General features: G+C 57.9%; 9 protein-coding genes across 9 annotated transcripts; 5 read left to right on the top strand and 4 right to left on the bottom strand.

Moving 5' to 3' along the window:
* Positions 1–111: 111 nt before the first annotated feature.
* Positions 112–2,220, bottom strand: K452DRAFT_358077 (glycosyltransferase family 22 protein). Its single transcript, XM_033546163.1, has 4 exons — positions 1,855–2,220; positions 1,417–1,799; positions 1,240–1,367; positions 112–1,188 (listed from the first exon to the last, which is right to left on the bottom strand). Exons 1-4 carry the CDS (start codon positions 1,961–1,963, stop codon positions 210–212), a joined length of 1,599 nt encoding a protein of 532 aa, XP_033398765.1. The 5' UTR covers positions 1,964–2,220; the 3' UTR covers positions 112–209.
* Positions 2,221–2,981: 761 nt separating this feature from the next.
* K452DRAFT_269747 (uncharacterized protein) lies at positions 2,982–4,371 on the top strand. Its single transcript, XM_033538954.1, has 5 exons — positions 2,982–3,346; positions 3,410–3,498; positions 3,552–3,722; positions 3,793–3,962; positions 4,022–4,371. The coding sequence occupies exons 1-5, from the start codon at positions 3,286–3,288 to the stop codon at positions 4,026–4,028; spliced, it is 498 nt and encodes a 165-aa protein (XP_033398766.1). The 5' UTR covers positions 2,982–3,285; the 3' UTR covers positions 4,029–4,371.
* A 991-nt stretch (positions 4,372–5,362) lies between these two features.
* K452DRAFT_317928 (uncharacterized protein) lies at positions 5,363–7,132 on the bottom strand (the record flags this gene model as incomplete). Its single annotated transcript, XM_033544112.1, has 3 exons — positions 5,363–6,691; positions 6,740–6,811; positions 6,890–7,132. The coding sequence occupies 3 exons, from the start codon at positions 7,130–7,132 to the stop codon at positions 5,363–5,365; spliced, it is 1,644 nt and encodes a 547-aa protein (XP_033398767.1).
* A 165-nt stretch (positions 7,133–7,297) lies between these two features.
* On the top strand, positions 7,298–8,265 carry K452DRAFT_350700 (uncharacterized protein; the record flags this gene model as incomplete). Its single annotated transcript, XM_033545672.1, has 8 exons — positions 7,298–7,348; positions 7,406–7,426; positions 7,499–7,505; positions 7,563–7,643; positions 7,698–7,740; positions 7,804–7,824; positions 7,904–8,041; positions 8,138–8,265. 8 exons carry the CDS (start codon positions 7,298–7,300, stop codon positions 8,187–8,189), a joined length of 414 nt encoding a protein of 137 aa, XP_033398768.1. The 3' UTR covers positions 8,190–8,265.
* Positions 8,266–9,011: 746 nt separating this feature from the next.
* On the top strand, positions 9,012–10,946 carry K452DRAFT_358080 (uncharacterized protein). The gene is made up of 4 exons (XM_033546164.1): positions 9,012–9,231; positions 9,316–9,777; positions 9,901–10,218; positions 10,268–10,946. Exons 1-4 carry the CDS (start codon positions 9,115–9,117, stop codon positions 10,841–10,843), a joined length of 1,473 nt encoding a protein of 490 aa, XP_033398769.1. The 5' UTR covers positions 9,012–9,114; the 3' UTR covers positions 10,844–10,946.
* Positions 10,947–11,440: 494 nt separating this feature from the next.
* K452DRAFT_307935 (uncharacterized protein) lies at positions 11,441–13,453 on the bottom strand (the record flags this gene model as incomplete). Its single annotated transcript, XM_033543114.1, has 1 exon — positions 11,441–13,453. The coding sequence occupies one exon, from the start codon at positions 13,451–13,453 to the stop codon at positions 11,441–11,443; it is 2,013 nt and encodes a 670-aa protein (XP_033398770.1).
* Positions 13,454–13,648: 195 nt separating this feature from the next.
* K452DRAFT_269761 (uncharacterized protein) lies at positions 13,649–15,731 on the top strand. Its single transcript, XM_033538955.1, has 2 exons — positions 13,649–13,738; positions 13,792–15,731. Exons 1-2 carry the CDS (start codon positions 13,719–13,721, stop codon positions 15,239–15,241), a joined length of 1,470 nt encoding a protein of 489 aa, XP_033398771.1. The 5' UTR covers positions 13,649–13,718; the 3' UTR covers positions 15,242–15,731.
* A 3,978-nt stretch (positions 15,732–19,709) lies between these two features.
* Positions 19,710–20,966, top strand: K452DRAFT_286685 (uncharacterized protein). Its single transcript, XM_033540340.1, has 2 exons — positions 19,710–20,135; positions 20,228–20,966. The coding sequence occupies exons 1-2, from the start codon at positions 19,751–19,753 to the stop codon at positions 20,734–20,736; spliced, it is 894 nt and encodes a 297-aa protein (XP_033398772.1). The 5' UTR covers positions 19,710–19,750; the 3' UTR covers positions 20,737–20,966.
* Positions 20,967–21,277: 311 nt separating this feature from the next.
* On the bottom strand, positions 21,278–22,098 carry K452DRAFT_225609 (uncharacterized protein; the record flags this gene model as incomplete). Its single annotated transcript, XM_033536765.1, has 3 exons — positions 21,278–21,606; positions 21,710–21,966; positions 22,055–22,098. The coding sequence occupies 3 exons, from the start codon at positions 22,096–22,098 to the stop codon at positions 21,278–21,280; spliced, it is 630 nt and encodes a 209-aa protein (XP_033398773.1).
* Positions 22,099–22,381: the final 283 nt, after the last annotated feature.

Here is a 22,381-nt window from a genome sequence, read left to right on the forward strand (position 1 = left end):
AGGCGCGTATTGCCTGTCGGCATGGACGGCCCTTAGTGCCATTGCAGACGGATTCTTCATGCAGGAATGGAAACCGCCATATCCGCATGATGGGATCGCACGCGACTGACAGATCACATACGCCAAAACCCCCTCGCATCTTGCGCCCGAATTGAATGGTTGTTGGGGTATTCTCCGAGTATTACAATCTCGCTATTCCAAAGCGCCTCCTAATCCTCCTCAACCGCTCTCTCACCATTCCCGCCCTCAACCGTCTCAAATGAGCACTTTCTCCTCACTCGCCAGACCCCCAGCCCTCTTCTTCCGATTACCCGCCGGAGCGTCGGTATCACGCCGTCGTCGCCAAAGTCCATGTCGTCGAGGTTGAGGTGGCTCTGGTAACTCCAAACTTTCTCCAGCGTGACCTTTGCATTCCCCTCCACCGCCCCTTCGATACCCTTGTACCTGTCCAGGAAGGTTGCACTTTTTGGCGCGACAAGGTACGTCAGAGCATGCTCTCCGACACCGGTGCGGGTCAGCTTCTCGTGTTCGCACTTGGTCGAATTGAGGACCTGCGTCATCATCTTGTCCGGTTTCGCTCCCATCAGGTCGACTGTGTCCAAGACCTCGTTCCGTCCATTCAGGAGCCAAACCGGCGGACTATACGTCTTCCACCAGAACACCGTGCCCACATTGGCCTCATGGTTTGCCATCCACATCTGAACCGGCACAACACCGCCCTGATGGTAAACACCCATGAGAATACCAAGTGCAACGTTGAACACCATCCATACTCCTAACCACGTGCGCGTGAACCGTTTCGGAAGGCGGATCGAACTGAGTATGAGCGGGACGGCCGGTATGAGAAAACGTGCTTCCTGGTGCGGAATGAGTGAAAGGATAGCAACACCGGAAAGCGCAGACGCCAGGCGCAGAGTCTTGCGGAAGTTGGTAAAAAGAAGCGGATAAGCCGGGCCAAGGAGCTGTGGCAGGTTTGCGACAACGTGCTGCCAGTATGGATGGAGGCCGTGTTTGGCGAGATTGGCCGACGAAGAGTTGTACACCAGGTTATTGAGAGGCGTGATGACAGGATTAGACAGGAATGTTGACAAGGCCAATCCGTCGGGGTGGTAGAATGCAGTGTCGAAAGCGACGGCAAGAAGGGTGGTCAGAAATCCTGAGAGAAGGATTGCAAACAGCGACAGTGGCCTGGACGTTCTTGTCAGTACAGAACTACATGCGCAAGAGCTGGACACTCACTTTCTCCTGAAATGCGGCAAAAGCTGGAATGCGGGAACAATTAGGTACGCCGGAAAAGTGATTCGGTTGAAGACACCAGTCACGACGATGAATCCAAGAACCCATGAGGCTGAGAGCCCTGAGCGTTTCTGATACTCTGTTAGCAGTATGAATATCTAGGCCAAGAGCCCCACCAACCTTGTTCTCCACTATGCGCGCAATCAGAACCAAGCTCCACGCCAATATTATGGTCTCCAGCGAGTTTGAGAAAGTATGCGTCTGCAGCGTCCACGTCACGTAGGACGAAGCGACCAATAAAACAGCAACGCGCCTCTGTCGCGGAGAAGACACGAGCTCTTGGATGGCCCAGTCTTCGAGCACGAAGCTCACGACGAACTGCAAGACGCGCAGCGTCCAGTATACAACAGCAGGCGTAACGTTGTTGTCGGCGAACCCTTCATAGATCCAGCGCAAAATGTACATGGGTATTCCGTAGTGAAGCCATAGCGGGAACGAACTGCGGATCGGGCGCTCGGTCGTAAACTCCCAGGTCAAGTGTACAGGGTATGAAAAGACGCGGCCTGTAGGCAGGACGTTAGCCAGGTGGGTCGCGAAAGGTAGGATGCCGGTGTTCACCTGCTATGACCTCGGGGCCTTGGAAATTCTCATCTGGGTGAAGGTAGCTGGCGGACAGCGCGAAGTAGAGCCGCGCAAGGATTAGCAGAAGATAGGTTCGCCTCCACATGGTCAGTATAAAGTCAGCTCATGGGTTAGCGGAACACGTAGGCGAAACAGTCGCATTTCACAGGGGAGGAGCTGCGGAGCAAAGTGTTGGGAGAAGCGCGAAGGAGCTGTGCGACAGACGAGCAACCATCAGCTTTAATGAATTTCCTGATAGGATAGGGCTGAGTAGATTGCAGCAAATAACAAGCGCGCGAATTACAGGGCGTGGAAATGCCGCACAGAGGCGGCCAGACACAGAGAAACAAGGCGCGTCGGGCGTCGCGCGCGTTGAGATTCGGGGAGGACAACGGGAACCCCGGGAGATACGGATACGGATTAAATTGCTCCCCGATATAAAACATCCAGGAATGGATGGACCCAGCCTACCAATCGCCTTCGACACCTCGTCATCTGCCGTTTATAGTTGCTCTGAGTTTGGAAATCCGATAACACTGTCTCAGTAGGAGTGCCTTAATATTCTTATAGCTAGACAAGGAGTAAGTAGTCCATAGTGACTGCTTATTGTCCTTTTATAAGTCCAAGTTCTGGATATGAGCGAGAAGATGTTAGAGTAGAATGTATATTCAACTGGATTTTGCTTCCACTTTATACAAACATCATTATCTCGTTGGGCGGGGAATCTCGCTTGTATGAATGTGAAAGTCGCAATGATGTATTAGTTCCGTGGCAACAAGCTTGGCTCTGGACGCAGATGACACGCTCAAGGAGCACATATAGACCACAAACCAATATAACTTGATTCAGATTTGGGTACCTGGAGGTCGTCAGGTCGTCAGGTCGTCAGCTGGACTTGGCATCACGTGCAGACAGTCAAACAGCCCTGCAAGCGTTCGTGGAGATGAGCAGCCAGCGGGCAGATCTGAGACCGGGCGGCTGCCGGCAGCATGCGGCGGCGCGCGAGGACAGGCAAACGCGCCGGGCAGGCAGCAAACGCGCTTGCCCTTCTGTCCAGCCTCACCAGTCACCACGGTGGCGGTTGCCTGACGCTACCGAAGGAGCTTGACCGCGGTTGCGCTTCTCCCAACTTCTGCCTGCCCTGCGCCACACTTCAAATAACCTTCCGCTTCACTTTCGACCAACATCTACATCTCTCCTCTTTCACTCACCAACTGAAGTGCAGCCGTTTGCTCGCTCGCTTAGCCCGTACTTTAAAGCCGCCCCCGACCTGTGCTCTTCTACGCCGCCCATCCGCTTCCACGACTCAGAAGCTCCGAACCGGACCCCGCGACCCTCTTGAACTTCTACGACCTTTGAGCACCTGCAACTCTACACACCACACTTCTCGCCCCCAACCACCACCGTTCCCCCTTTCCTGCATTCACAATGGCCGCCGCTACTCAAAAGATTACTCTCACCACCTCCGATGGCGTCGACATCAGCGTCGGTAAGTCGTGCTCGTTGCCGCCCACGCCGCTTGACCTTGACCGCAGAGCTGACCTTTATCCAGAGCGCCAGGTTGCCGAGCGCTCCATCCTGATCAAGAACCTGCTGGAGGACCTTGGCGCCGACTCTGGCGAGGCCATCCCCATTCCGAACGTGCGTCCGCCCGCTTCCTCCCCTCGCATGGCCTAGCTGACGCGCGACAACAGGTGAACGAGCAGGTGATGCGCAAGGTCATCGAATGGTGCGAGCAGCACAAGAAGGACCCGCCCGCCTCAACCGATGACGACTCGGACTCCCGTAAGAAGAGCACCGACATCGATGAGTGGGACCAGAAGTTCATGCAGGTCGACCAGGAGATGCTGTTCGAGATCATTCTGGTAAGTCGCGCCTGCATACCCCGCATCATCGTCATGCGTTGGCGGACAGTGGCTGACATGTTGACTGCAGGCCGCAAACTATCTGGACATTAAGGCCCTCCTCGACGTTGGCTGCAAGACCGTTGCCAACATGATCAAGGGCAAGTCTCCCGATGAGATCCGCAAGACGTTCAACATCCAGAACGACTTCACGCCCGAGGAGGAGGACCAGATTCGCCGTGAGAACGAGTGGGCCGAGGAGTAAGTCGAGTCGAACCAGCCGTGCCCCCTTGGATAAGCGCATATTAACACTCCGACAGTCGCTAGATGTGGTGCCTTTGGCGGGACCGTTATTTCGTCGGTGCGGGTCGCAACTCCCCCTCCTGACCTCCCTGATGACGCCATTCTCATTACCACCAATACCGTTGTCCAGTATTCGTCCGCCGCCGACGAGCTCGAGTAGAGTGCAGAGGAGGATAGCGGGCACGATTTAGGAGGGGCTCTTAATGATACGGTGCATGCCGGAATGGGTCTGTCATGCACGCTGCTGCACGTTGCATACGGCGGGACGATTCTCTCGTGGTGTTTCCGGGGTTTTTTCTTTTTTCTCTATTTTGTCTAGGTGAAGGGACGTCGGACCCTCGCTAGGCGGCTGCGGCGGCGGCGGCGGTTCGTCCGCCACTGCGCGTGCGCTGCTCTCTCTCTCTGGTCATGTTTGCGTTGTCCGCTGCATTATTGCCCCAGGCGACCACGGGGGCGCAAAATTACCCATAGATCCAATTCCAGTATGCTGCTTTTTACGCCGTCTGAGATGTGTGTGAAGGGTTGCTTGTCTGTCTACGTGTCTATGTACTGCGGATATGGGGGTGGGATCTGGAGCTCTTGCGCGCGTGGTGCAGTCGTTTTTGTCATCTTTACATGTGCATGAGGTCTTGTGGCTCCTGATATATCATCCACCTCTTTCATATGTATCACCCACTTCTTGACTAGATACGAAGTACATCTCCTGTACCTACGGCGTACGTCTTGGGTGGGTGTGATGGGCTCTTATGCTAAGGTCTGTAGGTGCTGGGTTGCTATAAAGGGGAAATCCACGATACTTATAGCGTGCGCTTTAGGTGGTTATATATACTATCCTCTTACGCCTACGCACATACTTATTGTATATATATACAAGGGGCTAGATATAATCATAGCTACCTAATCGTATTTACCTTTCCTCAACCTCCTCTCCTGAGCCTAATCGTATCTACCTCCCCTAATCGTATCTACCTGATGCCAGCACACCCTTACAGCGCACACGAATATAGCGAAGATAAGGATACAAACGTCTTCACAGACGCGTAGTTGTAGTAATTTTAAAAGGGCGAGGACGTACTATATGTGCTTAGAGCGTACGTATATACGGGGGCGGGGGTGCGTTGCGTAGGTATGCTGCTGCAAGATTTACAGGGGCGAGCGTGAGCTGTAGGGGGGTAGGGGTGGGCTGGCTGGTTATAGTAATGTAGGAGTTTGGGGGGCGGGGGGTATGTGGGGGGGTGGGCTGGGTGGACGTGGTGCGTACGGTTGCCAGAAGGGACAGACAGACTCGTCTAAGTACGCAGGTACGCATGCTCCCTTCTATCTCTACGCTATCTATGCATCTGTCTAGTCTACACCCACTACAACGCCCCCCCAAGCAACCACACCAGCCCCATGGCCAAGCGGACTTTCCAGCCAACCCTGCGCTCCGGCTCAGCAAAAGTATCGCGATCCACGACGGCCGCGTGCTGCGCAAGCGCTTTCACCTCGCGCCCGAGCCGCTGCTGCAGGAGCGGATTCGTCGTCACGACCAGCGCGCTGGCTTCCAGGTCGAGCGCGTACGACCGGTGCGTGTAGTTGCTGCTGCCGAGGAGGGTGAGCGCTGGTGCGGGGGGGTGTGCGTCTGTAGGGGCGCCAGGCTGGCCAGGCTCGTCCGCCAACGCGACCCAAATCCCCTTGGCATGATAACTCCAGCCGCCGGGCGTATTCACAATCCCGCGCTTCCACTCCCGCAGCTCAATCGCCTCGTGCAGGCCCGCGCGGTCGCGCGCCCGCAGGAACCGCCGCGCAAGCAGCGTGTACGCCGCTGGCAGCATGCCGCTCACACCTGGCGAGGCGTAGAAGCCGTTTGCGTGCGGCGAGGCGGCGATGACGGTGCCGGCGGCTGGGCGCGTGCGCAGCAGCAGCTTGCGCACCCCGGGCGTCATGTTGAAGTAGCCGGCTGTGAAGGTCCAGGTGCTGGGCGTGGGGCTGGCGGCGAGGTGCGTGAGCAGCGTGGTTAGGGCTGGGAGCTCGGTCGACGTGTCTGCGTTTGGCGGCAGGATGGGCGTGAATTGCAGGAGGGGGTAGACCAGCGTCGTGTTGGTGGTCGTGCTAGCGCTGCTGCTGCTGCTGCTGCTGCTGGAGAGGGCGGTGCTGGTTTGGGAGGCGGGTGCGCGCATAAGAGGCGCGAGGAGGGTGGAGGCGGCGGACTTGAAGGCGTGGCGGTCCGCGAGGGGCGAGGGCGCGGGGTTCGTCTCCGGCCAGTGCATGGTGAAGCCAGCGGGGTCGGAATCAGCAGGCTGGACCAGAAAGCTAAGGCTGCAAATGGCCGAGTGGACGCGGTGGAAGTAGTCGGCGATCGGGCGGCTGGCGAAGACGTGGTAGCGGTCCTGGCGGTTGGTGAAGTAGTCGTCGGACAGGTTGGCGCCGCTGAGGATCAGCTCGTCGTCGACGCCGTACAGCTTCATGTGCTGCAGGCCCCAGCCCTCGTTGATGCGGCGCGGGATCAGTCGCTTGCGCCATCCGTGCAGGTTCGGCGTGTGGAACATGCGGACCTCGACGCGGGCGGGCCCGAATTCCGCTACCAGCGGCGCGAGCAGTGAGGCGCAGGACGGGTTGGGCGCTTCACGCGTGCCGCGGAGGGCGTCCGTAAGGAAGGACACTTTGAGGTCAGGGCTGCGGAGGAGGGCATCGCGCACGACGGAGATCTGAGCGGGTTAGTTGGTGGGTGAGAGGGTGAGGGGAGGGGGGCGTACGAGTTCATGCTCGGTTTTGCCGATGTAGAGGGTTGAGAGGTAGACTCTGCTCTTGGCGTTTGATATCTTGGTCTACTTCTGCAGAGTTAGTCTGGGGTACTGGGACAGAAAAAGAAGATATAAAAATCACCAGAACAATTACGCACTGACCTTGAGCGTCTCGTAGAACTCGGAAGGGTCCTGCAGGATCTGGATCTGCGAAGGCTCAATCTCAAAGCGCGGAGAGAGACGGTCCAGCTCGCTGGTCAGACTGCCCAAAACGGATGCAGACGACTGAGGCGGCGCGGGAGCAGACGCAGGGCCGCTCGAAGAGGTCGAGTACCTGCGGGCTCTGCACCGCAGCGGCAGAGAGACACGCGGGCGAGCGCATCTCGCAAGACTCCTGGCGAACATGATAGGAAATCTACGGAGACTGTCTTGGGAAGTCCAGCCCTGCCTGACTGATCAAATGCGCTAGCTCGCATTCGTCGGCCCGTTGCGCGCCAAGACTCGGCCAGGTCCCTCCGTGCATCATCAACGCGGAAACTACTCCAGCTACACTCTCCACTCCACACCACCATGTCGACCATTCTGCGTACGCTGCGCAACCTGCGCCGCGTCGGACTCAAGGCACGCCCCCCAATGGCCTCCCCGCCCGCCACCCGCCAACGCTAACCCGCCCCACAGGATGCCGGACACCAGATGCAGGTAGGCCGCGGCCGCCCTTGAACCCCGCCGCCAGCGCGCTCCAGACTGACCGCCGGCCGCGCGCGACTCTAGTACATCGGTAGGCGCAGCTAAATCTCCTCGGCCTCCATGCAGACCAAGTGCTGACCCCGCGCAGGCGACACCAAGGCCGGCACCCTCATCGGCTCGGACAGATACGGCAACAAGTACTTTGAGAACCTGGCTGAGGAGCTGCCCCGTCAGTAGCCCGTGCCTCCATCCCGCTGAGCTAGCCATTGACACCCTGGGGCAGTGAGAACGCGCTGGGTGGACTACAAGGACAAGGAATACGACCCGTAAGGCTGCAGCAGCCCGCGCCGCGCGCCGCAAGCTCCGTGTACTGACGATGGGAACCTTAGCTCGCAGATTGAGCCCGGCTGGTAAGCACGCACGCACCGCATTGGTCGACTACCTAGGTAGCTGTTTCTGCGGCATTTTGGCTGACGTAGCCGCGCGCAGGCACGCCTGGATGTCATATATGGTCGACAAGCCGCCGACCGAGGACCCCATCCTGCAGCGCAAGGTGCGCGTCTGGGAGCCCAAGGAGCACCGCCCCACGCTCACTTGGAGCCGCTCCGGCTTCAAGACGTACAGCACGTATGTGGCTCACGCCTTTTGCTTTTCTTCGCCCCGTCCCTTCTGCCCTTCCTGCTTCCCGGCTTGAGTATCCCCCCGCTGACCTGGCCCCCGCAGCGTCAAGAGCAAGTACTCCCCCTGGGTGCCTGTCGCCGCGCCCCGCAAGTAGGCGCGCGCGAGACGCCGCCGTGCCCGCGCCTCTGTATATAGGTAGTGCTGATCAAATGCATGCGAGACTGGCTTTTTGCGTGGTTCCAACACATTTACTGTCCTGTGTGCGTGTGCTGTAGATGCCGACATTGCGCCAAGCTGCGTGGCGGAATAACCTGGTACTGTCGAGAGCAGTTCTCATGATAGGCACTGGATGCCTTGCCCACCCTGCGTGCTAACACACACACACATACCTGTAAACGTACACGACCTGCTCTTTGCCTTTGCATGTTTCGTGCTCTTGTGTCCGCGTAGGATAGCTGGGCGCGCTGGTATGTTGCTGTTTTCAGAACCTGGTGGATTTTTTCACACCTTTGTGGTTTTTCGTTGTCTATATCTTTATGGAACGTCCTTGTTCTTTGTACGTTTATGCGTCCATGTCTTTTTGAGCACTTTTATACTCTTATGTGGTTTAGTTTTTGGGGAGATATGGCGAGGGCCGTCGGTACAGTAGATTTTGTTTGGGTTGTAGTTGAGAATACCCGGGCGTGTAGTCGTAGATAGCTTAATTGTATGTATAGGTAGGTTATAGGCCACTATATCAATAAATCGACGGAATTCAATAACCGTAGATCTCTCATCACTAACGGAATCATCACACATAAGATATCAAATTATAAATTCCTATACGACGGTGGTTCGACGGCAGCATGACACGGGGGGCGTGTGAGCCTCGGTTGTTTCCGTTCCCCGCAAAACGCGGCCTCGGGCAGGGCGTGTGGAGTAAGTATGTAATCGCCGTTACACCCGGGGGAGGAGGCGCTCAACTACATACATACAACGAGGGCTCGACCTCTTTGTCTCCTCACTTCTTCCCTCTCTCTCTCACTCGCTTTTTCTCCGTGCAATTGAATTTAGAAAAAGCTCTCACACACTTTGCAACCATGTCGAAAGCCGATCTCCTCGCAAATACCGAGAAGGGCCACCTCCCCGCCTCGCAGCGCATCCCGCCCATCGCGCTCCCCTACGTCAGCGAGCGCGCAAAGCAGACACTGGATCTGGTACACGCGCCCTCTCTCCGCACGCACGCACACAAACACAAACACAAACACACGCGCAAACCATGCTAACACGCCTCTTCCCAGGTCGAGAAATTCGTCGAGGAAGAATGCATCCCCGCCGACGCCGTCTACCACCAACAACTGGGCAGCACAGCCCTTGAGCGCTTCAGCGCCGAGCCCTCGATAATCGAAACACTGAAATCGCGCGCTCGTTCCCTCGGCCTCTGGAACCTCTTCCTGCCCAAAAGCCACTTCAGCCAGGGCGCGGGCTTCTCGAACCTCGAGTATGGGCTCATGGCCGAGTATCTGGGGAAGTCGCGCACGGCGAGCGAGGCGACGAATTGCTCGGCCCCGGATACGGGCAATATGGAGGTGCTTGCCAAGTATGGCGATGAGGCGCAGAAGAAGAGATGGCTGGAGCCGCTGTTGAGGGGAGAGTGCAGGAGCGCGTTTTTGATGACGGAACCCGGGGTTGCGAGTTCGGATGCGCGGAACATTGAGTTGAGTATGCGGAGGGAGGGGGCGGAGTGGGTGCTTAATGGGCAGGTGAGTGGGTTTTGTTTTTTTCTTGTGTTCGTTGTCATTGTCATCGTCTTCTTCTTCCATTTCCTATCTTTATACGTTATACGTTCTCCTTCCACCGCACACGCCCACTAACCCCCGGCACAGAAATGGTGGTCCTCCGGCGCCGGCGACCCCCGCTGCCAGATCTACGTGGTAATGGGCAAGTCTGACGCGGGCAACCCGGACCCCTACAAGCAGCAATCGGTGATCCTGGTGCCGGCCGACACGCCCGGCATCACGGTACACCGGATGCTGTCGGTCATGGGCTACGACGACGCGCCCCACGGCCACGGCCACATCTCATTTGCGAACGTGCGCGTCCCCGCCGCAAACATGGTGCTGGGCCCTGGCCGCGGCTTCGAGATCATCCAGGGCCGCCTGGGCCCCGGTAGGATCCATCACGCTATGCGCAGTATTGGCGCTGTAAGTCACTTTCCCCTCGCACACACCACATCCACCCCATCACAACCAGAAAACAAACAAAAACAAAAAACTAACGCGCACCCTCCCCCCCACAAAGGCCGAGCGCGCCCTCGAGCACTTCGCCGCGCGCCTCTCAGACCCACGCAAGACCCCCTTCGGCGCGCCCCTCAGCACGCACGAACTCCAGCTCTCCCGCCTCGCACACGCACGCATCAACATCAACGCCGCACGTCTCACCGTCCTCAACGCAGCCATAAGCATGGACCTGTTCGGGCCCAAAGCCGCATTGCGCGAGATCGCAGCCGCCAAGATCCTGGTGCCCAAGACCCTGCTCCAGGTCCTGGACGACGCAATGCAGGCGCACGGCGGCGCGGGCGTGAGCCAGGATACTCCGCTTGCGAATATGTGGGCCCAGGGCCGCACGATGCGCATTGTGGATGGCCCGGATGAGGTCCATGTGCTGCAGGTGGGCAAGGGGGAGGTGAGGAGGGGTGATGCGCTGAGGGGCCGGATTGAGGCGCAGAGGGCTAGGGCGGGGGAACTGTTTAGGGAGGCGGGGCTGAAGCGCGTGGATCCGTTGGCGCTAGGGCGGAAATCGGGCGCGGGGGGGAAGGCGAAGTTGTGAGCGTGTGTGTGGTGGTGGGAGGCTGCTGTGTACGGCGGTTGGAGGGGATGTCGTTGCTCTTGTCCCCATGCCGAGTGCTCCTCCATAGCAGCGCAAGCGCGTCAAGATCGTTCCGAATACAAACACTACCTCCACGTACAGCAGTGTGCACGTATGCCTGCCAGACATCCAACCCGCTCCCTACAGACCACGCCATAAGTACGCATAGACGCTGCGTCTGTAGTTGCTTGTACTGCTCCCGAGGGGGAGAGGGAGGAGGATAACTGAGCACGTCGCTCACTCACTCATACACTCATACATACATACACACGCAGAAATATGGTTTGAACGAGCATGTAGCTATGTATCGAATTCGGAGCTTCACGCATGGCAAGCAAAAGCCCAAAACCCCCTGTGTCTTAACCTTAGAAACCGCCCAACGCCACGGAATATGCCTGCCTGCCTGCCTGCCTGCCTGTTTATCCATCCACCCGTCCATCCATCAACCCTGTTCCTCCACACGTCCAGCAACCCATCCATCCATTCATTCATTCATTCAGCAACCCGCACTTTTGTCCTTTCTTCCATCAACCACCCACCACCAACACCAACACCAACCTACTCATACCCACCCCCCATATTCCGAACCTTGACCTTCCTCTTCCCCTTGAAATGCTTCTTGCCCCTGCCCGCGGCCTTGACCTCGTCGGGATCGAGATCCCGCTCCAACGCACTCATGACCACCGCCTTGCGCCCGCTGAGCTGCCGCCCCGCTGCCCGGCCCTGCTCCGTGTACTTCTCGTGGAACGGCATCGCGAGGTGCGCGTGCCCCGTGCCGGGCCCGAAAAAGCGCTTGTCGAGGTTCTTGCCCTTCTCGCCCTGGGGCAGGGGCAGGGGCAGCATGTCGGGGTCGTCCATGAGCGAGGCGTCGGCGCCATCGTGGCCTTCGTGCCCCTCGTGCAGCAGCGCCTCTTCCTTGGCCGCGAGCATGGCGCGCCGTTTCTCCGGCAGGTGTGCGGCGCTGTACAGGTCGCGGTTGAAGTGCCGCCCGTCGATGGGCGGGTCCGCTGGCGGCGGGTGGCAGTACAGCAGCTTGCCTTTGACGTAGTCTTTGAGCACGAAGCGCGCGGCGCGGCTCTCGTCCGGCTGGCCCAGCCCTTGCGTCGAGAAGCCGCGGGCTGTTGCGTACGCGCGCAGCAGTTCCTCAGCCGTCGGGATCCCGGTTCCGCCTTCTTCCAAAGGCCGCGTGTGGATCGTCATGCCGTAGATGGCTTCGAGGAAGGCCTGCGGAATGCGCGACGCCACCAGCCCCGCGGGGCCCGTGAACTCGCGCAGCTGGTCGATGGGCAGCACGCCGGAGCAGACGAGCTCGGCTTTGGTGGTCGCGAAGTTGGGGAAGACGAGACCGGGGCAGTCGCATAGCACGACTTTGTCCGACAGGTGGATTGTCTGGAAGTGTTTTGTTTTGCCGGGCGTGGCCGAGACGGAGACTTTCTTGGCGCCGATGAGGGCGTTGATGGTCGACGACTTGCCCACGTTCGGGTAGCCCACCAGCCCGATTTGCGTCTTTCGTGCCTGCTGCCCCTCTGGGCCCGTGCCGATTTCCGGCGCGTGCTCCAGGAATAGCGCTTCCAGCTCGTCCGTCGTCATGATGCGCGTGCGCTCCGAGTCGGCCAGCGGCACTCCGTCCAGCGGCACCCCGCCTGAGCTGCTGGGCCCGCCCGCGCCCACCGTCTCCTCGTCCACCCACTTGGCCGCCTCCTCTTCCTTGTCCTGCACGTCCAGCTTCTTGGCCTCGCGCGCAAGCGCGTTCTCATCCCCCTCCAGCGCGTCGTCGTCGTCGCCCTCTTCCGACGAGCCCTCGCCGTCCTCCTCGAGCTCCCGCGCCTCGTTCAGCTCCTTGGCCAGCTCGGCCGAGAAGAAGCGGAAGTTGATGCCGGCAGAAACGAAATAGTCGGCCCACATCTCGCGCTGCTCGAGCGTCATCATGTCGGCCTTGTTGACGAGCAGCAAGTTGCGCTTCTTGGCGTCGACCTCTTTGACGTAGCGGTCGAGGTCCTCGCAGCGGAACAGCAGCGGGTTGCGCGCGTCGACAATCTGCACGACCAGGTCGGAGCGCTCAATGACGCGCCACAGCTGGCGCCAGACTTCAATGTTGCGCTCAAAGGGCGTGAGCAGCAGGTCGTTGCTCTCCTGCAGCTCGGCGAGGCCGCGACGCCACTGCAGCAGGCTCTCGCGCTCGCGGGCGTCGAGCTCCCAGCGCGTCGTCGTCTCGTCCCACTTGGGGCGGCGCGGGACGGTGAGGTTCTTGCGGTGGGCGTTTTGCTTGCGCACAGCGGCGCGCTCCTCGGTCGCCGACAGCAGGTAGGGGTTCTTCTGGTCCGTGTGGATGATCTTGACGTTGTTCATTTTCTCGGCCGTGAAGTCGGTGCCGGCCAGCTCGGCGGTGCTGAGGAACTCGTCCAGCGCGCCCTGCTCGGTGATGCTGCGCATCTTGACCCACGCCGCGTCCTGCTTCTCGTTGGTCACGTACGTCTCGCCGTTTTGCCCTTTGCGCTGGATCGCGTTGGGCTGCTGGTTGTTGCCGCGCCGCATGTCCTGCCCTTTGCCTTTGCCGAAACGGTCATTCATCAGGCTGTTGCCCAGCCCGACGCTGTTTTTGGATTTTGCAAGCACCATCTTGCCGGTTGTTTTGTGGTGTGTGGTGTTGTTAGAGAGAGAGAGAGAGAGAGATGCTCTCTTGCGGTGGAAGCGGGACGGGCTTGAGCGGCGGCGAAAAAAGCGGCGCTTTCGTCACAGAAATTTTGTCAGCAGCGCGACCCAACACACGCACTTCACTCTCACTACCTCCGCAATCACCGCTTGCTCCCACAAAAAAAGCCCACACTCTGCCACCATGGGTCGCCGCAAGTTTATGTGAGTTTTGCACGCCTTCCGCAGTAGTCATGCCCCGTTAACATAACCGCCAGCGACAAGAAGAACGCCCAAAACTTCCAGCTCGTCTACCGCGCGCAAAACGACCCACGCATCCACGATGTCGACGCCTCGGACATGGTCTTCGCCGAAGTCGCGGCGCCCAACACGCACAAGGGCGGCGCCCACAAGATCCGCACGCGCCACGACCTGGAGGAGCAGCTGAGCGACGCGGGCTCGGGCGCCGTGCGCCGCAACGAGGGCGAGGCCGCAAACTACGGCATCTACTACGACGACTCGCAGTACGACTACATGCAGCACATGCGCGACCTGGGCGCCAGCAGCGGCGCGACGTGGGTGCCGGCGCGGTCCAAGGAGCCCGAGAAGGGCAAGGCCAAGTTCCGCCTCGAGGACGCCCTGCGCGGCATGAGCGTCGGCGACGACGGCCAGAGCGAGGCCGGCAGCATGGCGAGCACCACGTCGGCCGCCGCGTCCGACCTATTCGGCGAGGACATGGCGCCCAGCGAGTTTGTGCGCCGCACCACCTACCAGGACCAGCAGGACGTGCCCGACGCCATTGCCGGCTTCCAGCCCGACATGGACCCGCGCCTGCGCGAGGTGCTGGAGGCCCTCGAAGACGACGCTTACGTCGAGGACGAAGACGACATCTTCAACGCGCTGGCTGAGGACGGCCACGAGGTCGACCCCTCGACGTGGGAGGCCCTGGGCGATCGCGGCTTCGACTTCGATGACGACGACGAGGACGCTGCCGGCTGGGAGACTGACGACACGATCAAGCCGGAGCGCGAGACGCGGGGGTCGCCGACATCGGCCGGCGGCGCCGTCGAGGCCGACAGCAGCAACAGCACGGGCAACAACGACGGCGGCGCAGCGCTCCCGGCGGCCGACGCGCCCGTTCCCGACGCGCACCCCGCGACCCACGGCGACGGGGACTGGATGGCCGAGTTCAGCAAGTTCAAAAAAGACGCCAAAGCGAGCAAAGCCGCAGGGGGGGCCAAGGCCGTGCCCTCAGAGCTGCAATCCTACGTCACGGGCGCATCTTCGCTGGCGGGCGGCCGCCGCAAGAAGCGCAAAGGCGCCCTCACCAGCACAAGCAACTACTCGATGACGTCGTCCGCACTCTTCCGCACCGACCAGCAATCCCTGCTCGACGAGCGCTTCGACCGCATCGAGGAGGAGTACGCCAACGACGACTACGCCGCCGACGACAACATGTCGCTCGCGTCGGGCATGACGGGGCTGTCGCGCGCGAGCGGCATCAGCGCGTATAGCTCTGCGAGTAAAAGCGGTGATGCCCCTGCACTGAGAGAGGATTTCGACTCCATTCTTGATGAGTTTTCGTCTGCTTGGATGAGCAGCGGTAAGAGGGGCCGCAAGGAAAATGGCTATAAGGATGGCTTGGCTCAGCTGGATGCTGTGAGGAAGGGTCTGGGTCCGGCACGGTTTAGTGCGAAGGGCGCGGAGGGGAAGGGGAGGGCGCGTTGAGCGGTGGGAGTGGCTGTGGAGCGGCTATGTCATTTCTGTCGTGGCTGTCGTGACTGCATCGTTGCTGTGTCATACCTCTGTCGTTGCTATATCATAGCTATGTCATAGTCGGAGGACACATCAAGCCCGCAAGCGAAGGTATGAGGAGGGGCGAGTAGGATGGAGTGGGGTGGGTGATGGGTGGGTAAGAGGGACAAAGAGACACAGAAGCAGACGAAGAGGGTCAGACAGTGAGGACATCAGTCCGGGTGTTCAGGCGTACAAAAAAATCGGCGTAAGTAGGTAGTATCCATCCGGTAGGGTATGTATGTAGGCGCTAGGCCAGGGGGTTCTCGGATTCTAGAGTCTATTCATGTGCGTTGGGTGGGTTTTCATAGATAGATACTTGGTCAAGATATGTTATGGTATGGTATGGTATGTCGTTGTGTTTGGGTTTTGATTTTGGGTTTTAAGGTGTGTGGTGGTTGTGTGTGTGTGTGTGTGTGTGTGTTTGTGTATGCTATATACGTCTGTATAGTGATGCCTTGCTTGCTTGTCTTTGCTCTACGCGGTAGGGGAGGGGTGTGGTGGGCCTGGGCCGGTAGGGGTATAGATGCGTTTGTAGAGGGGTGGTGGTGCTGGGGTGTTTGGGTGCTGAACGGGTGTGTGTGGTGATGGGTTGGGTAGGCGTTTCTACCTTAGGTGGTGGGGAAGGGGCGTAGAGGGCCTAAGTAGGCGTCCTAACGAATGCGTCTGTACGCTCGTAGTACTGCGCCTTACGTGTACGCTCTGCCTGATAGTGTGGCGACGCTTTTCTTTCTCGCCTCTACCCTGCGCGCTGTTGGCTGGGTATATGAGGTTTGGATAGCTGTGCTGATAGATGGATCTTTAGAGAGCTAGTACTAGAGGCTACGTCGAAGCGGTAGGGAGTTGTGTAAAGATGGTGTCCTTATTCTTCTCTACCCCGCGCGTAGTAGGAGGGACCTGGTGGACCTCGATAGGTGTGCTTAGTAAATATATTCTTAGGTGATGGTACTGGGATATGCGTATGCTACGTGCGGCTGTATAGGGGGGTGGCGTTCTTATTCTTCTCTGTCCCAAACGGTCGCGGAGGGGGATAAAGGCCAGGATAGGTAGACGAATAGACGTATTCGTAGAGACGTAGTAGTGCTACCGAGTGTGGAGGGTCGGATTAGTCTAACTGTAGATAACGCTTTTGTGAGGCTAGCTGCGTGGTAGCGCGGGAGAGAGGGCTTAAAGTAACTCCGCTATCTATCTACTTCTCTTGTGTCTGCGAAGTGTCTTATGCTTTGTGGATGGATACCGATATACGGTTGTATCGCTATAACCTCTGGTCTCGGGGACGCGCGGTTGAGGGGATTATTCGTGTTGAGTGGTGGGCGTGAGGTGCGTGAGTACGCTGCGGGTAGTAGTTGGGGATGATGATTATCGTTGGTAGGGAGGGGTGATGGTGGTCGGTGTTATCGGGGTATAATGATTTTACCTTTTTTAATATGTTGTTGATAATTCCGAATGTAATAGTCTTCGTTACCGGCTCTCCTCTTCTCTTTTACCTACTAAAGAAGTGATGAATAACGTCACTACTAGGATATGTTGGTAGGGATTGCTGATTTGTGGTGGTGGTAATTGTTATCGTCCTGTATTTATGCTTTGGAAGCGTAAGGCTATTGGCTTTGCTGTGAGTGTGTAAAGGTCCTGCTACTGTCAATTTTCTATGTCCCCCCCAGAAAATTTCCTGTATGGCTGTTAATAGCTAATGAGGAGCTCAGACGGTTTGTTGTGGAGGCGTGAAATGCATAGCGCTTCGGGATTTTATATCCTTCTATAGTTTACCTGAACCTGGGTTCACTGCCGCAAAGCTCCCTATAAGATAACCACTCGTAAATGCATAGTTACAATGCCACTTATCGAACTCACACTCGCCGCTGCTACTACCAGCATGCTGACCACCATTAGCTGCAAGCGGCTTGGTACGCGGGATGAAACCTAACAAATCAGTGAAACAATATCACCGGATAACACGAATTCAGTGGACCATCTACAGCACAAGAGCAACAAAAAAGCACCAGGTTTTAACCGCAACGAATCTACAAGCAACTGTATTCGTGTTCCTTGGAAGACTGCTTGGCGAGTCTGCAGCATTTTGATCTAACTGGTTTACTCTTTTCCGAAAGCCATTGCGTTAAGTCTTTTCACTGCAATACGAGCGCCCTAATGGTAAAAGCCTACATGAAAAAGCTAGTGTAAAGGTTAGTTTAACCAGTGATGAATGCTTTAGCGTAGGAAGCTTCAGTGATTGAATCGAAAGGATAAATTAAATTTTTGCATATAACATGGGTAATTGAGACAAACAAGTACCAAAGAGGAGTAGACGATTTAAGGATGTGTAGGTTTACATGTAACATAGTAAGTATCGAGTGCTGTTGTTGTAGCAGTAGCGAATCAGTGAAGAGAGGGGATTGTATATATCGAAACGAGAAGCCACAACTTATATACCCTCGGAAACTATATGTCTAGCTACGAGAGTAGGCTCTAGATCTCCTTAAGAACTAGTCTGTAGAGGAATTTTAGACTACTTGAAGGCGTATCGGCGTAGTTGTACTATTTTCAATATCTAAACTTAGTATAATTTCGCTGCTACGGACCATCGCATTGCGGGGATGGAGAATATTTATTATGATATAAGTGCAGACACTGTAGTATTTTATAAAGGAATTTATAGGGACCGTTTTGGTCTCCTTGCAGAGATATATAGGCTTGGTTATAGTATCGTTAACAATTGAATTCGAAGCGACTTGATGTACTTGTGCTTCTCCAAATCACTGCTCACTGTAGGAAGGATAATGGCATTATCTGCTCTCTGAATGTAGTACACTGAAGAGCGTTGAAGGAATGAGTGCTTTTTCAAAGTGCCGCTAATTGGGGATAAGATGAACAACATCTGCATCTCTGATCGTTATACACTGAAGAGTGCTGAGGGGACCTGTCCATATACGATGTGTTTTACTTTATCAATGCTTCAATCGCTGACCAAAGTGGCCTTTGAAGCAGCGTGCTCGTGACAATACAAATGCTCAACGCATATAGAAGAGGGCAACGAAAACCAAACTCCATCCACCCATCCATCCATCCATCTATCCAACACCAGCCACCCCAACCCAACCCAACCCATCCCTCACAATAAGCAAAGCACCCCTAACCCAATCCACCAGCACCCGCTCTCTCCCAAGAAATCGCTCAACCAGACTACGCCAAACAAGATAATTCCCGCGGGAAGAGCGCCAGCGTCCATAAACCCCTAACGCATCGCAGCAGCAGCAGCAGCAGCAGCAGCAGGCAACCATTTACGGAGCAAGCACCTAGGCCCATCCATCGATCCAAGGCCAACCTACCTAGCCTAGCCCAATAAACCCACCACACCCGCGCCGCACGCCGCGCCGCGCAACGCAGCACGAATGAAAGCACGGCGGCAGCGGCAGCCCGACACACCGCCTTACCGGCCTAAACGGCAGAGCGGGCGATAGGCAGAGAACGGGCAGGCGCAGAGTCAGCAGCAGCACGATGTCGTCTTTGGTGGCGTCTTTTGCTGCCGGCGTTGCTGTCGGCGTTGCCCTCTTCGTCACTGTGCTGCTTGCTCTTCCTGCCCTTAATCCTCTCGCTGCCTGCTGCAGACCGCCGCCGCGTCGCACACGGCCCCTATGGAACTAACTACGCCGTCCACTCGCACATGGCCGTGCCGCCCGTCACGTCGTACCGAGCGGGCAAGCGAGCGGGCGCCCTCCCTTCCCTCCTCGTGGGACCCCAGCCCGGGGATGTGCACGCTCCCGTCTTGGCTGTGTTGCACGGCACACAAGGGCTCGGTAGCCAAGGTGGGCGTCGTCACGTCGGCAGAAACTGGACGAGTGAAAGCACTGACGTGAGAGAGACGGGGAAGGGCTGCTGGAGCGCTACCCGGACCAGCCCACCAGGGGGGAAGAGTGAGATTGAGGTTGATGTTCAGGTCCTCCCGGTGATCGCTCGGGAGAGTCATTCATCAAAGGCCGATGACGGATGCTGGACGGACCCTGCCCACATCATTGCGCCGGCGTGCCGGAGAGGGGTCCCAGCCACGGAAGATTATTCATTCGCCGACGTCAATTGCGCGCCTAAAGCTCCTCCGGCGGACCGTCCTGCCCCTCTTTCCTCTCTCTCTCTCGTCTCCTCTCTCCGCTCTCTCTTCATTGCACCCCAAGAGCGCGTGAACCAGCGAGCGCATACTTCTTCGTCACAGGTTAGATGCCCCGCACCAGCATCCGGCTTTCCGCGACGCAGCAGCTTTTCGCGCGCCGCCCCACCATCACCACCACTACCACCACCACTATACGAGTAAAAGCAGCCTCTTATAAGACCCTCTCTAGAGCCAGCATTAGCAGCAGCAGCAGCGCACTCCGCGCCCAAACCCCCCCGCGCACGCCCCTCGCAAGCGTCCCCCGCACCCCCAGCGCCAACAACCCCCCCACCACCCGCAAAATGGCCACCACCACAATCTCCGTCGAAGAAGCCAAGCGCGCCGCCGCCATCCGCGCCGTAGAAGACCACTTCGACCCCAGCGCGCGCTACGTGGGCATCGGGTCGGGCACGACGATCGTGTACGTCGTCGAGGCCATCAAGCAGCGCAGCACCAACACCAGCATCCAGTTCGTGCCCACCGGGTACCAGTCGCGCCAGGTGATTGTGCAAGCCGGCCTCGTGCCCATCGCCTTCGACTCGCTGCCCGAGGGCGAGGTGCTCGACGTTGCGTTCGACGGTGCCGACGAGGTCGACGACGAACTCAACTGCATCAAGGGCGGCGGCGCGTGTCTGTTCCAGGAGAAGCTGGTCGCCGAGCGCGCCAAGAAGTTCGTCTGCGTCGCCGGTACGTCGTTCGAATCCAATCCCTGCGCCCAATCTCAATCTCAACCCCACCCCAATCCCCAACACCAACCGCTAACTAACGCCCCAAACCAGATTACCGCAAAGCGCAATCCCGCCTCCTCACAAACTGGCCCACCATCCCCATCGAAGTCGCCCCCCTAGCCGTCCACACCGTCTCCCGCGCCCTCAAAGTCCTCGGCTCCCCCGCGCCCATCATCCGCTCCCACACGTTGGCGAAAACCGGCCCCGTGAAAACCGACCAAGACTTCTTCATCATCGACGCGCCTTTCCCCCCCCTTCTCACACCCGCAGACGTTAGTGCCGCATCCGTCGAGGCTGCGACGGCTGCTGGCGACAATGTCAGCGGCGCGGCCGTCGCGACTGTCGTCGGTGCGGGCCAGAACGGCGTGTGGGAGGTTGAGCGCCTCAGCAGGGAGATCAAGCGTATTACGGGTGTGCTGGAGGTCGGTATTTTCTGCGGCGATGATGGCGTTAGGGCGAGGGCGCGTGGCGCCATGGGCGGCCAGAAGCCCGTGGCTTGCTATTTCGGGATGCAGGATGGGAGCGTGTTGGTGAGGCATGCGAAGACGAAGGCGGTGTAGTTGCGTAAGGAAGGTGGAGTTGGGTTGTGTGCGTGTGTATGATTGAAAATATTTAGCTATTGTAGACGGGTTCTGATGGACTTTTGCTGTGTTTACTACACCGGTTATACTCCTAGCGGTTTGGCTGTTCAGTAGTTCCTGACTGTAGGATTAGCCTTGCCGTTATAGTGAGAAACGCCGTAAACAAGCCAAGCTATGTGCAACACCATGCAAACTCCAGCTGTATATACCGAAGAACGCCTTTTTGAGTGTTCCCTCTTGGAATGACGGGCCGTCATGACTGGCTCCACAGCCGCGCGAAGGATTGATTGATCGTGATTCGTGAAGTCCATCCATTCTGTTTTTGTGGGGTATCGTAAATCGCAAAAGCCACCCACCAGCCGATCCGTCGTACATGACATCATACGCAGCAGCGCCGCCTGGCGCCGCCGGAAAGCGCACACCTATGCGGCGGCGCAAGCAAAGCAGCAGCAGCAGCAGTAACAAAAGCAAGCAAGAACATACCACACACGCCGCCAACGCCAGCAAAGCGCTCGCACACTCAATGCCTCCGCCGCGTCGGCTCAGGGCTGGGGCTCCGACTCTCACTGCGCTGATCCCTACCCCTCATGCGCAGCCACTTCTTGGTCGAGAGGTCGAGCTCGCGCTCCAGCTCGGGGCTAGGGACCTTGCGGTGGATGAAGTTGCAGAAGCCGCCGCGGACGCAGCCCTCGCCGCTGTTGAGGCGGCAGCATGCCTCGCGGAAATCGGTTACGGGGGAGAGTTCGCAGTAGATGGGCCGCGCGGCGTACCAGCGCGCGTTCAGCGCGTCGCACGCTTGTTGCGCGCTGTCTTCGTATTTGAACCGCGCGTATACGTTGCCAATGAGGTCTGGTAAGAGGGTGGGTGGCGTTAGCTTACTCTCTCTCTCCCTCTCTCTTCTTTCGTACGGGTTATGGGAAATGTGGGAATGTGTGAACAGGGAGACACGTACGGTCGTTATTATTATCACAGACAACCACCTCCTCAATCTCGCCAAACTTGCACATCTCGCACCAAAAGTCCTCGTAGAAGGCGTCGAAGTGGTTCTGCAGCTGGCTAGCATTCATGGTGCTCTTAGGGTCGTAGGCCGGGTTCTGGTAGAGATTGGGCAGCAGAATCGTCTGCGAGTACGACGGCTTGACGTGCTTGCGCGAGCACCGGTCCCCGTGCCGACATGCCCCGATCTTGTAGTAGAAGCTGCAGTTGACTCTGCGAGGAAGAAGCGCTGCTGTGTTAGCTGTGTGCTGTGCTGGTGAGGGTCGAGCGCGCATATTTACTGCTACGAGGGGTGCCTTACTTGTCTTGCTCGGTGCCGAAGATAGACGCTAGGTAGTTGGCCATCTTGATGTGCGTGCTGGTGCTGCTGCAGTGTTTCGCGATGCCTTGCGATGCTGCTCGTCTGGAGGACGCGCCTCCGCGACTTGATGCGCGTCAAGCCGCTCGCCGCGCTGACAAACGCGCCTCCGCGCCAAGCCGCCTTCCGCTTCGAGACGCTTCCGCCTACTGTACCACCGAGCCGCGGTTGGTTTAGTCGTGTCCGTTGTCTCGCATATGCGCGGGCAGAGTTGTAGATATATTCAGACTTACAGTAGATACCCTTTGTTGACCGGACAGAAATCAAATT

This window comes from Aplosporella prunicola, assembly GCF_010093885.1.
Source record: "Aplosporella prunicola CBS 121167 unplaced genomic scaffold K452scaffold_10, whole genome shotgun sequence".
Lineage (NCBI taxonomy): Eukaryota > Fungi > Ascomycota > Dothideomycetes > Botryosphaeriales > Aplosporellaceae > Aplosporella > Aplosporella prunicola.

Bases quoted from the DNA above. Each gene is read 5' to 3' on its own strand.
- K452DRAFT_358077 (XM_033546163.1), bottom strand. From the start codon at position 1,963: ATGTGGAGGCGAACCTATCTTCTGCTAATCCTTGCGCGGCTCTACTTC. The intron at 1,800-1,854 runs GTGAACACCGGC...TCCTGCCTACAG, and splicing joins AGGCCCCGAGGTCATAGCAG to GCCGCGTCTTTTCATACCCT. The intron at 1,189-1,239 runs GTGAGTGTCCAG...AAGAACGTCCAG, and splicing joins TTGCCGCATTTCAGGAGAAA to GCCACTGTCGCTGTTTGCAA.
- K452DRAFT_269747 (XM_033538954.1), top strand. From the start codon at position 3,286: ATGGCCGCCGCTACTCAAAAGATTACTCTCACCACCTCCGATGGCGTC. The intron at 3,499-3,551 runs GTGCGTCCGCCC...GCGCGACAACAG, and splicing joins AGGCCATCCCCATTCCGAAC to GTGAACGAGCAGGTGATGCG. The intron at 3,723-3,792 runs GTAAGTCGCGCC...TGTTGACTGCAG, and splicing joins TGCTGTTCGAGATCATTCTG to GCCGCAAACTATCTGGACAT.
- K452DRAFT_358080 (XM_033546164.1), top strand. From the start codon at position 9,115: ATGTCGAAAGCCGATCTCCTCGCAAATACCGAGAAGGGCCACCTCCCC. The intron at 9,232-9,315 runs GTACACGCGCCC...GCCTCTTCCCAG, and splicing joins CAAAGCAGACACTGGATCTG to GTCGAGAAATTCGTCGAGGA. The intron at 9,778-9,900 runs GTGAGTGGGTTT...CCCCCGGCACAG, and splicing joins AGTGGGTGCTTAATGGGCAG to AAATGGTGGTCCTCCGGCGC.
- K452DRAFT_269761 (XM_033538955.1), top strand. From the start codon at position 13,719: ATGGGTCGCCGCAAGTTTAT. The intron at 13,739-13,791 runs GTGAGTTTTGCA...CATAACCGCCAG, and splicing joins ATGGGTCGCCGCAAGTTTAT to CGACAAGAAGAACGCCCAAA.
- K452DRAFT_286685 (XM_033540340.1), top strand. From the start codon at position 19,751: ATGGCCACCACCACAATCTCCGTCGAAGAAGCCAAGCGCGCCGCCGCC. The intron at 20,136-20,227 runs GTACGTCGTTCG...GCCCCAAACCAG, and splicing joins GAAGTTCGTCTGCGTCGCCG to ATTACCGCAAAGCGCAATCC.